Below are 13149 nucleotides of genomic sequence, written 5' to 3'. Positions count from 1 at the left end.
CTATTTCCTTTTACTTTCCTATTGTCCCACTATCATGCTCAGCCTTCATTTGGATTTCAGTAATTCCTCTTGGTTACATTACCCTTGGTCACGCCATACCAGGCCTCCTACACCCTCCTCACCATCGATTTGGATCACTTGTTCCCTTGTCCCTGGGTTTGCTAACACCACTTCCTTTCCCTCCACCTCCCCTTTTCCCTTGTCCCTCCGAATTATCAGTCCCGTTGTTTTCTCCTCCAGATTGTTCATCCAGCCTATCTTATTAGGCAGACCTGGAGTCTTATTGTTTAATGCTAATTTCAACCTTTAGGAAATGTCTTTCAGCTGCAATTCTGACAAATGGTATTGCATGTATATTTCCTAAGACTATTTGGAACCTAGTCAGTGAGCAGTAGTTCTTTTTTTTTTTTTAAATCATTTTATTGGGTGTAGTAGTTCTTAACATTATGCTTTTTAAATTCTCAACAGGAACCATTTCCATTTAATTTGGATGAATTTGTAACTGTGGATGAGGTTGTAGAAGAAGTGAATCTTTCTCAAGCCAAGGAGAATCCACCAAAAGGAAAAAGGAAAGATGCTCTCAAAAATAACCCTCCCTCTGAGCCGAACTTGAAAAAGAAGAAGGGTGAAAATTCTGCCCCTCATGTTGTTGAGGGAGAGTTGTCTTTTGTAACATTGGATGAGATTGGGGAGGAGGAAGATGCAGCTGCACATCTAGCACAGGCTCTGGTGACTGTTGATGAAGTCATTGATGAAGAAGAACTAAATTTGGACGAAATGGTGAAAGACTCTAATACTCTTCTTACATTAGATGAGTTAATTGATCAAGATGATTGTATTTCCCACAGTGAACCTAAAGATGTTACTGTCCTATCCATGGCTGAAGAACAAGATCTTCTCAAACAGGAACGCTTAGTAACTGTGGATGAAATCGGAGAAGTAGAAGAAATGCCATTAAATGAGTCAGCAGATATAAATTTTGACCCTTTAACTACTAAAGGAGGTGAAGGAAATACTGCAAGGGATTCTCTTGGCTTCATTTCTTCCCAGATGCCTGAGGACCCTTCTACTTTAGTTACTGTAGATGAAATTCAAGATGAAAATAATGATCTGCATTTAGTGACTTTGGATGAAGTAACTGAAGAAGATGAAGACGCTCTGGCAGATTTTAATAACCTTAAAGAAGAACTTAATTTTGTTACAGTTGATGAAGTTGGAGAGGAAGAAGATAGAGAAAATGATTTAAAAGTTGTGCTAGCACAAAGCCAAAACAATCATCCCACAGGTGAAAAGGGGGATAGAGAAAAGGGAGCCGTGGACACACAGAAAACAAACCTCCTCTTGTCTGAAGTAGGGCAAGTAGATGAGAATGTTAAGGAAGAAGATCTGAAAGCCATGATTGAAAGCCATTTTGCTGGTAGGTATTTGCCATTGGTAGTTTTTCTGCTTTATGGGGGAAAATGTTTCAAAGAGAATGAAAATACAGGTTGGCATTATGAATAATTTTATCCTGTAGATATAAGAAGCCAACAAAATAAGCATTTGTAGCCAATGATAAACTACAAGATTAGAGTAATCTGCATTTAAATAAGTCCATTTTCTAAAAGAGTGTTAAAATTTTCACAGATATCTTAGGTACAGAGCAGAGCTTGTCCCAAGTTATTGTACCTCTTTTGAGAAAAGACAAAACCTGAAAGGTAGAGTACCCAGATTAGAACTGAAATGAGGATAGCATACTTGTATTGTGGGGAAAACACAGCTTCAGATAAGCCAAAGGCTGTTGACCCAGAAATGTCACCCAGTTTTTCTTAAAAGATTTGACCAAACTAAAATTGAAAGGTCTTACAGGTTTATAGAACAAATTGAGAAAAATAATGTATACATTTTCTGGAATAAGATAAAATGGTGGGAAATGAAAGGAGCCTGGGTTTGTACTGGTAGTGGCCTTTTTAAAATTTTTTTAAATGTAATTCTATATTCGTAGTAGGCTTCCTTCCCAAGTTGGGATGTCAGTTTGTAAGAATAAGATGTTCAAAGTTGCTTGTTGTTCAAAGTTAAAAAGCAATTGAAATACTCTTACCATAGCAATAATTTAGACTTTTCTCTTTTAAGCTAAAATGCCAACCAAGAGAGTTAGAATTGGGAAGTCACCACCATCAGAAAAGGCTGATGACGCAGAGCCAGCCCAAGGTGCCGAGGCCCTCCAGATCAGTGAAGGTAAAGCAGCAGCATTAGTGGGCGTGGGGGCCAGTAAAATAGCACTAGATTGTGGCTGAAGTTCCAAAGATCGACCACCTAAGAAGAAAAATGAATAATAAAATAAGTAGTGTGGAGAAGGCAGCCTTATAATTATTAGATCTGTATAAAGATTCTTATCTTCCTAATTTGGAGAATGGGATACCAATAATAGAATTGGAAGATTTTGTGGAAAAGTTATTCCAACCATATTGCAACATCAGGTAGAAATCATGGATGCTTCACAGTGGCAAACAAGTGAATTCAATGTGATGTTCTTTGACAGTGAAAGTATTGTTGCAACAAATAGGAAACAGTATCTACTGAGAAATGTTTTCTTGTCTCAACAAATACCATTTTCTATTACATTTAGAGTAAAATGCTAAAAATTGCTAGGGAAAAACACAGTTCTGGATCTCAAGTTGTTGATTGACTTAGGAGAGGTAAAGCAAAAAACTATTAATAGGAGTTAAGCAGCACTAAAATAGGAAATCTTATTTTCTTGTTAATAAAAAACTACCATCCGTAATTCAGTCTAAGAAGTTTATTGATTCCCATCTCAGCCAGGCCTTCCACTAGTGTACCACAATCTATTGCAAAGCTCCCCGCCCCCTCTCTTTCTCCTATTTCTTTACCAAGTGTAGTCGTAGAAGTTTTCACTCCTTTCCTCACTGACTAACCTTGCTTTTATTTTTGTTTACCAGAACACGTAGAGAATCTCTGTCTACCAACTTATATTTTATCTGCATTGGTTCCTTGCATGTGAAATATGTTCTTGTTTTCCCATTATGGAAATGAATGTTCTTGGCACTGGAATCTTCGAAGCTCTCATCTTTTCTCCTTCCATTAAGAGCAATCTGAAATTAAAAAAAAATTTTTTTTAACTTCTTTATCTCCCATTTCCAGCTTCATTCTCTGTTACTTTCTTGAAATTGACCCTGATAAAACCCAATTGGATTCTGTTCAAAATATTTTTGTTTTCTACTCTTACTATCATTTGTTATGATTAATCATACCCTCTTTTTCAAATGTATTTGCCAGATACTCCTCCCTTGTCTGTTCTCTTTATTCCCAAGCCGGAGTTAGTGGTTAGTAATTCCACCTACTGTGAGCTCATGAGACTGTGGGGTTTCTATTTGATAGAACAGTTCCAACTACAAGTTGGCTTGGAGCTACCTTATTTTGACCAACTAATGTAAGAGATTATTTTCCCTTACTGCTTATATAATCGTTTGTGTCTGTTAGTGGGCAATATTGAAGAAAGAACCCAGCTCATGGAAAATTTATTCTTTCACAATTTTCAACCTAAATTATTCATTTTAATTTGAATTATTAAAGTTAGTCTTATAAGAAAACTATACCTTTGGAGTTGTAGAGCCAAATATTTTTTGATTAACATTGCTTTGGTTAGGAATAAAATACTGAAGGGAAGGAACTGGAGACAAGAAGCCTGGGCTTTTTTAATGGCCTGCTTAAGACTTGATAACCTGTAGGATGCGAGGCATAAAAAAAGAAGAGATGATGATTTCAAAGTTGTTTATTCACCCAGACTTGGTAAAGTCTACCTTAGGTAAGAGACCCCTGAATTCAAAGCTTTAAGTCCCAAGTGCTAGTCTTTCCTAGCTATGTGACCTTCAACAAATCTGTTAATTTCCTGTCAGTTTTATTTTCCACCTTTTTAAGATAAGAGGTAATACTAATTTGGTTATCTCTGCATATCATTTGCCTATTAAATCCCACTCTCCCCTCTACCTCAACACATTTCGTATACTTGTAATTACTAATTAACTTTTATTAATAATCATAGTTGATTCTTGAACAGTAAAGTATTAGAGATGCTGGCCTCCCCGGAAATTCGCTAAGAACTCAAAATTACAACGGGCAAGCACAGGCCCACTTAGACACAGAATATCTTTTTCCTCTGTTGGTTATGGCTTAAAGTACGATGTGAGCCTGATCATCTCCACAGGAACATGCTTAATAACACTTCCAGATCACTAGAAAAGCAACCAGGTGGGGAAATTCACATATAAGTAGGCTTGCTTAGTTGTTGCTCAAGGGTCTACTATATATAAAACTTGAACCTATACTATTCCCCCTTAAATTCTTTCTGAAATAATGTGTTGAATAAAATGTAGTGTTCACCTTATTCCCAGAAATCCATTTGATAAAAGCTGAGCAGATTTATCTACTCATCTGTTCCTCATCTTAGAGGGTTTGGGAAAATACTATGCAAAGAACGGGCAAGTTAAATTAACCAAGGACAGTTTTCATAGATGAGTTTTAAGTTTACCTTTTAAGGCAGGATGTCTTATCTGATACTAGCTTAATAAAGGCTCTAAATCTATTTGGAATATCTCTTTTGGGGGGAATAACTATAATTACTGTAGTTGATGAAGACTCGGAATTAGATGACTCTGAACCAGAGCATAAACGCCAGAAGATTGAGGACCCTTCTTTAAGCCCGTCAGAGGAACCTGAAGTCCCGACAGGTAAAATACAAATGCTTCTTACCATTTGAATTAACAGTTCAACGCCATAGTCAGGGTTTCGTTGCACCCAACTTAACCTTGCTTACGTGATTTTTTACTTATAGGGTGGAAATTAATTTTCCTAATTGGCAGCACGCTGGCAAGACATTTTATCACACTCTTGAAGCCCGAGGTGTCTCCTCTTTGATTCTGGTTCCTTACCACCATCACCACCACCCCACTCCTTTGGTTCTTGTGAATAATTGGTTAAAAGTGCGGGCTAGGCAGAAATTCCCGTTAAGCAGAACATGCTGTCTGCTAGGTTGGGAGAACACAATACCATCTTCTGTGTTTAGCTAGCATTCTTTAAACATGCCATTTCCCCTTTATTTCTCAAAGACGCAATGTCAGATTCTTAGCCAGTGAACTGGAATTCTGATGGGCTGTCAAGCAGTTCTTAGTTACCTAAAGATTTTCCATGGACATCTACTCAACTTTTAGAATGCCAGTGCCATGGCATTCTGGGAGATGCCAGAATTTGTTTTTATGAAAGAAAACACAGGCCTAGATTTTTCTATTAAAATTTAATTTTTCTTGACCCCTAGATTTGTAGCAGTATATATACAGTGCTTACATAGAAGTATATTATCATGCTTAGTATGTGTGTCATACTTGGATTTAGATGTTAATTAGCACAGCTGTAGATGAATTTTCTTCCTTTCGCTTCCCTTATTTTTTCTGTCCTCTAGATTTGGACTTTCTTGTGCCCAAGGCTGGATTCTTCTGTCCAATTTGTTCCCTGTTCTATGCAGGTGAAAAGGCGATGATAAATCACTGCAAGAGTACACGTCATAAGCAAAATACAGAGGTAAAGCGTTTCCTATTCTTAGCTCCTCAAAATCCTCCGGTGATGTTATTGTCTTAAATTGAAGTACAGTGAACCCTCGTTTATCGCGGTTAATCGGTTCTAGACCCTACCGTGATAAATGAAATTCCGCGAAGTAGGATTCCTTATTTGTAAATCAAATACTTTCGTAGTTAGAGCATAGAGGACATGAAAAAACACCCTTTAGTCACCATTACACTCGTATTACCCAATTTATTAAACGAAAAAGGGAAAATACAGTAAAACATTTTGGACGTTACAATTATCATTTATTATTTATTATATTATTTATGGCATCTAGTTTACAGTATTACGACTTGTCACGATGCGCTTTGCTTCCTTGTTGAAAGTGAAAGTAGCCGTAGCACGGATGTTTTTTTCCTCTTTACGGATAGAGCGAACGGAAGACTCATTCAAGTCGAAATGGCGTGCAACCTCCACGATTTTCTTGCCATCTTTGATCATATCCGAAAGTTTTACCTTTTCCTGGATGGTGAGCATCTTCCTCTGGCGCTTATTTTTATTGTCAGAAGGCTTAGAAGAAGCAGCTCGTTTAGGAGCCATCATAGGGCTTAGATAAAATTTCTTAAAAATCGCAAACAATTACAGTACACTGTACAAAAGCAAAAATGCATCTGATACGTAGCTCCGATATGTAGCGATGCAGACAGAAGCGTGTACAGTATGAGCCAATCAGTGGCAGTAATGACAGAGCATGCGTTGTTCTGCAAAAACCGCGATAGAGTGAAGCCGCGGAAGTCGAAGCGCGAAGTGGCGAGGGTTCACTGTACTTGTCTACCAAAAATGTACATTCTTTCCCTTTGGGAGAACATTTAAGGTTTATGCAAGTTTGTTCCTCTAAAGTCCAGATTCTTAGATTTCTCCATTAGCAGTAACATTTAGTTCCCCTCTGTTTTTTGAATAATACTTCCCTGAATAGATGCTACAGCTCAGTTAGTCTCGGATGAGCCACTATTAAAGTGTGGGGCACGGCTTTGTGGTTTAGTGTGTCGTTCCTCCACCCAGTCTCCCAGTGGAGAATCTCTCATACTGCATTTAGGAGAGTGTCTGTAAAGGGCCCGCCACAATCTGATTCTTGTTCTTTAGCCTCTCCTTATCTTTTAGGTCTACACGACCAGCCCCTAGGAAAGACTTTACTTACCTCACTGAAGTCTGCATACTCTTGTACACAATCCCCCAAGCAAGCCAGCCGGCTTCCTTCTGTTACCCTGTTATCGTTCCTTTCCACTACCCACACAGACTTTGTTTCTTACTACACAGACTTTATTTCTTACTAAGGTGAACCTATCGATCCAGTTGACCATGTATTCTCCAGACCAAGCATAACACTGGTGCATCATAAATATTGAATGACTGATGAAGGAAGGGAAAGAATGGTTACTATAAGGCATGATTTTTTTGATTGCTTGTTTTATAGGATCAAGGTCTTTTATGTGTAACTTCAATGAAATGCATTAAATAGGTTTACGTACAAAACAACCTCTAATACGTATTTTGTATTATAAATTGCTTTTAACAGAAGTTCATGGCCAAGCAAAAAAAGGAAAAGGACCAGAATGAGGCTGAAGAAAGAAGCTCTAGGTGATTAGGGGGAGAAGAAAAAAATTCATTAGAATTCATTGAGGGTCCAGTTGATTTGTGTATTTTGTTATCACTTAATTTGTAACTTTTGTTTCAGAGGCAAATATTCATGTTGTACAAATTTCTGATTGCCCTTGATATAGAGAGACTAATGAGGGAAAGTATGATGGGTTTGAGTTTTGTATCAGATCATCAGGCATGGATAAATACCTTTTAGACGTGTTAAAATAAATGTTCCTACTGTATATTTAAAGTATTGTCTTCTGGTTGTGATTGATTTATTAAAGACTTGCTTGCCAATGATTGTAGACAAGGTTCTTCCCTAAACACTGTGGCTTGGAATGTGTGGAAATCTGCATGTGTTTCTAGAATTAATAACATGACTGTGACATTGAGTTTCAACGGTTTCTTAAACCTCCCAATTTTCTGGATAAACCCCAATTATGTAATATTTGGTTCAGGTAGGTTTGAGTAAAACTTGCTTGGTTTTTTAATGTGTTGGGTTTTTTTTTCTCCTACTTTTGTTAACATTAACTGTTTCTGACAAGACCCACTTAAGTAGTACCTAACAAGTCATTTAGTATCAGCTTGGAGCTACAAAGCAGTTTTTACTTCCTGTGGACCCCATTTAAGCTATTTGAATTATTTAATATATTTGTAAGAACTGGTAAGGCTGCTTCTTACACCCCCCACCCCCCAGCTCCCTCCTGCCAAAATCAGTGGATTGATAGTAGGTACTATATACTTCCCTATAATGTAAGTTATAATGTAACTCATGCTCCAAACAGGATTTTTTAAAATAAGTATCTCTGATTCTTTCTTGATGAGCACACAATAAGAGAACGAAGGTGATTGTAGATAAATTTTTAAGAGAACTACTGTTTTTTTAGATTGCATATTCCTGTCGCAGCACAAGAGTTACAAGGCAGATGGCAAGAAGTGGAGTGAAGAGCAAACGGCAGCAACTTTTTCTTGCTTACCCGTCTTAAGTGCACACTCAGTAGAGGAACCCTGGTGGGTAGGTTGTATGTTGGGCTACTAACCACAAAATTAACAGTTCATAACTTCCAAATGCTCTGGGAGAAAAATGAGGCTTTCTAAATCCTATAAAGGGTTACAGCCCTGGAAACCCATCGGTGCAGTGCCCTGCCCTATAGGGTCCCTATGAGTCTGAATTGATTCAATGGCAATGGCAGTAAGCAGCACACGCCGCCCAGACTTTAAACCATAGCCTGAGCAGAATGACAGCCCAGTCCAGAGAAGTGGGGTATGGCTGGGTAGAGGGAGGGAGTGGCTTGTATTTAGATGCTGCTATAGTTAAATCCATGTGAATTAATGACTTAATAGGAGTGATAAGAGCTATTAAAGAGCTGGAGAATAAGTTGTCAACAAGTTAGAGAAATACAACTACTGTGAGCAAGTAGAAACCTTTAACATAATTTTCTGATGCTCTTCAACCGACAGAATTTATAACCGTTAATGTCCGCTGTATGTACCTTAGAATTTGTATTTAGGAATTTAAGTATGAAGCTCATCTCCTTTATCTGGGCAGAGGATATGTTCTCTTTTGAAATTGCAATTATATATAGAATAAAAGGAACCTACTAAAGCATATAAGGAGTTAAGGCTTTTTTATGTTTCATCCTAATAATAGATGTTGATAGTTAAATATAAAAACCAAATTCGCTGCCATTGAGTTAATTCCCCATCGAGTCATGGTGACCCATATTACATATAGCAAATAATACTCCTCTCTGCTGATTTTTACATTTAAGACAGGCTTTTTACCTTGGGTTATAAGTACAAACGATTTTGTAGAATTTTTTTGTTCTTGTTGTGTGTTTTGCATATAATCTTAAAAATGTTCCTCTTAAAAGAAACGTTCCTCTTTTTTTTTTTTTTTTTTCAGAAACCCTGTAACTCCTTTCTCCACTTCATGAACAGATGTCAATACATAGCAGCATCTTATTAGTTGGTTTAAGGATATGATGTGGATTGTAGCTTACATTAATTCTCTAAACATAGTATTTAGCTCTCCAGAACGCTTCCTGTGGAATTCTTTTTTTTTTAATGAATAAGAAACCCCAAACTAACAAAGAAAGCCTTCCCCTGCACCTGATACCCTGAATTCTAACTGCTATGCACCTAACTGTGAGAAAATAATTTTTTTTTCTTATGGAGGCCAAAGTCAAGTTTTAAAAACATTTTAATTTGTAGAAAAATTGAGCCTATCTTTTCCACAAATAGATCAAATAGGATTATTAAGCTTCATCTAATAATTATCTAGTTTCACCAGTTTGCTACTCAAGGCCTGTGATATGTGGAGAGAGACATGACATATATATATATATATATCTTCATTCCTGCCTCTCAGTGTGTAATAGCAGAGTCAGTTTTCTGATACATCCTTTGACCCATATGTATTTTTTCTAAAAGATTAGAATTCCTTTTAACCTACCCATTATCAATGTAAATGTTACTTATTTAAATCAAAACTCAGTTCAAATGAAGAATATTGACATTGATTTATCACCACCAATAGTAAACCAATAGAATGGCATTGTGGGCCATATGTGAGCATGTAGGTGTGTGTGTGTGTGTGTGTGTGTGTGTGTACACGTGTACAGGTATGTAAGTATAGTATGTGTACACCAATAAAAATATATGTATGTACACATATTTACCAAGAGAAGGGACATGATTACAGATATTCCTCAGACATAATCAAGCACCTTGTGAGAGCAGTTTTCTGGGGTTTAAGGACTTTAGTCTCATGGGACAACTCAGTTGGTGTAATATAGTTTACAAAATTCATGGTCTGCATCCTAGTGAATTTAGCAGTATGTGGGGTCTTAGAAGCTTGCAAGCAACTATCAAAAAGATTGGTTTGTATTTATCAGGAGCAAAAGGGTAAGAAGGAAACCCTTTTAGAGCAGAAACTATAGTCTACAAAGTGTGTAGCCTATATAAGCCAGAAGAACTGGATGATGATGACACCTGGCTACCACTGTCGACTGTTCTGGTCAGGGCCACAATAGATGGACCCTGATACAACAGGGGGAAAGTGCTCAACAGAACTTAACATCTTAAAACATCCAGATTTATTTGGCCAGTTGAGGGTAGAGGACTACCTGAGACTATCTGAGATACTCAGAACTTTTAGTTCAGTGGAGAAAGTCTGGCCTACCTAGAAGATCTATGAAGTCAGCAATAATCGCTAACATCACACACCACCAGAGTAGTTCTAGCTATCATATTAGTGGTGAGTTAATTAAATGTTGGACCACTGACCCATAGTGATGTTATCCGAATGGCCCCTGGCAGGAAAAAGGTTCCTCGCCTCTGCTTTAGCTAATATTAGCCCCCTCAAGTCATCTTTCAGCCAAATAATAGATGGGCACACAAAATGAAGGTCACTCCCCAGGAGTACAAGGCTTCCCATTAACATCTATATGAGACCAGAAGGTCAACAATGAAAGGTAGAGATACTGGGGTAGAGAAACTGAAGTACTTAACCGAAATGCAACGAAAGAATGTTGACATTGTAGAAAATGTAATTAATTTCACCGAACAATTTGTATAGAAGTTGTCAAATGGGAGCCAACTGTATAGTTTTACCATAATAAATATGTATGTATATATATATACTTTTTTAAGTTTGGAGCTTTAATTGTGTCAAATGATTTTTTTTTTGCTCTACATTGTTTGAATCAGTATCTAGATAGGCCCATACATTACAACTGATACACAAGTTTCAAAATTATGTTTAAAGATTTTCCCTCTTGCAATTTATTTGATGACGAATCCAGATCTTTTCTTCTGCAAAACAGTGCTGCTTAAAATGTTACCTTTGGGCTCCCCTCCTGTGCATGATGGAAACACTGTGGCTGTGGCTGCCCAGTGCTCCCCAACACAGGTAACACCTTCCCGCACGCTCTTCACTGCTGGTGTGTGTGACAGGGAGTCTGTGTGAATGGGGGAGGCGCCATCCGCGGCCCCGCCTCCTGTGCCCGCCCTGGTCGGCCTGTGCCCGGCCTCCCCCACCCCAGTCAGTCACCCAGGAAGCTTCCAACTTAAGGCCAGACGCACCCTCAGGTGAGCTCCAAGTAGAGCTCACGCAAATCAGCCTCACCTCTGGTCAGCCCGGGTCCCGCAGGAAGTTCAACCTCCGCCAGGCTGCGTTAATTATGATCCCTTCCCAAGCCCCACTAAGCCATCTCCGGAAGGCAGCCCTCCCCTCCCCAGCAGTTTACTCTGATCTGACAGCTTGGGTTCCTTCTAAGTCACTTTGCTGCGCCCTTTGGAATTCAACCTCCTCTCCGACTGGTGCTCCTCTAGGTCAGACCTGATCAGTCTTGTCTTCGCCTCCTCTAACTTCCATTTCTCTAGATGGTCTCAAGCCGCCAGCAGGGAACTGTCATAGTGCGGGGAACAACCAGAGTCCACTTGTCCCGTGCGACCCTGACCAAAACATGTTTTCAAGATTTCTCTTGGCTTTTGGCTTACTTCAGAGCCCAGTCCTTTTGCTTTTGTAGGAAACCTCTCAACATCATTCACTCTTGGAGCCTGGTTCCTCTGTAAACAAAGCAGATTATCATCTTCCCCTTATGTCCATGATGATAAGGTGACAGGCACCTGCCAGTCCCTGAACTCACCTCAACCTGAACTCCTCAGCCTGTTCTTTCTAGCCCTGAACTTCCAGGTCCTGGCCTGCCCCAGTCTTCCTGCCTCACCTATGGAATGCCACTGTCACCTTCTAGTCTCCTTGCCTTGGATTTGACTGTGCTTCTAAGACTTTAGAGGAGCCTTGGTGGCATAGTGATTACACGTTGGTCTGCTAACCACAAAGTCAGTGGTTTGAAACCACCAGCCGCTCTGTGGAAGAAAGACGGCTTTCTGCTCCCATAAAGAGAGTCTTAGAAATTCCCAGTTCTACCCTTAAACGGTCGTTTTGAGTCAGAATCGACGTGATGGTGTTGAGTTTGGTCTGAGTTTATTAGGCTTTAACCCTGCGAGAGCATACATTTGGGCTGTGGGGTCTTGTGTGAGGATCAAGAGGCTATGAAGTGTTGTGCCTACCACTGGAGGATAGAGCCCAGGAGTGAAAAATACTTTCTCCCCAGAGCATATGCCTCAAGTAAAGTCACCAACTTCAGCTTGCAGGAGTTTATAATCGGTCTTAAAAGTAAAGCCTGATTATTATGTTTTGACAAGCAAATTTAGAGGGATGAATCTTTAATATGGAATGTTGTCCTTTGAGTCTTGGTTGTGGATGTCCTTGGAAGAGTCCTTCTGAAACTCAAGTTGGACAAACGGCAGCATTGACTTGTGGGTGTTTAACTTTCTGTGAGTCTGGTTAGCGACTTGTATTAAACAAGATCCCTGTTGGCAGGCGAAGGTTCTTCTCTGGCTCTTTTGGCCTAATCTGGCATGAGTGATACTTTTGTTTGAAGACTTCTGTCAATTTGCTTCCAGTTGTGAGCATACTTTATTCTCTCTGCTGGGTAGTACCTGTTTTCAGTTTGCATTTAAAATAGTTCATCTCTAGAGATTGGCTTCAGGCTCTGTCAGTGTGTAGTCCCTTAAATAATGTAAATATGTTCTTGAGGCTCTATATTTAGTTACTGATATGTACACAGAATAACTACGGAATCAGGAGATTCTGATGAGAGGACACACACTGGCAGACCAGGCCTGGCAGTCTGCTCCCAATAAACAGCCTAGGAAGCCATAGAGAGCCATTCTACTCTGTCCTTTAGGGACCGGTGAGTTAGAATTGATCCCTTGGCACGTGACAACAAAAGGAAGTAAGGTATATTGGAAAGGTCCAGAGAAAAGAGCCTTCCTAATTATTGATACACCCCGAATGTGCTTTCTTGTGAGTGTATAAAACTTTGCAAGTTTGTGACTTTTAAAACTTCATAAACATTTAAAAGCTGCTTGAAGCAAATAAAG

General features: G+C 39.0%; 1 protein-coding gene across 1 annotated transcript in view; it reads left to right on the top strand.

Annotated features, from left to right (window-relative positions):
• ZNF638 (zinc finger protein 638) overlaps nt 1-7447 on the top strand; it is an 81972-nt gene extending 74525 nt beyond the window's left edge. Inside the window, exons 23-27 of the mRNA XM_045286584.1 lie at nt 469-1417; nt 2113-2217; nt 4626-4727; nt 5456-5574; nt 7133-7447. Coding sequence (XP_045142519.1) covers nt 469-1417; nt 2113-2217; nt 4626-4727; nt 5456-5574; nt 7133-7198 — 1341 coding nt within the window. The 3' untranslated portion in view covers nt 7199-7447. The remainder of the gene's footprint in view (nt 1-468; nt 1418-2112; nt 2218-4625; nt 4728-5455; nt 5575-7132) is intronic.
• The last annotated feature ends 5702 nt before the right edge of the window (nt 7448-13149 follow it).

This window comes from Echinops telfairi, unplaced genomic scaffold (assembly GCF_000313985.2).
Source record: "Echinops telfairi isolate 266 unplaced genomic scaffold, ASM31398v2 ScPeMD7_9;HRSCAF=40, whole genome shotgun sequence".
Taxonomy (NCBI): Eukaryota; Metazoa; Chordata; class Mammalia; order Afrosoricida; family Tenrecidae; genus Echinops; species Echinops telfairi.
The sequence above is the reverse complement of the archived record's forward strand: the minus strand, read 5'-3'. Positions and strand labels throughout refer to the sequence as shown.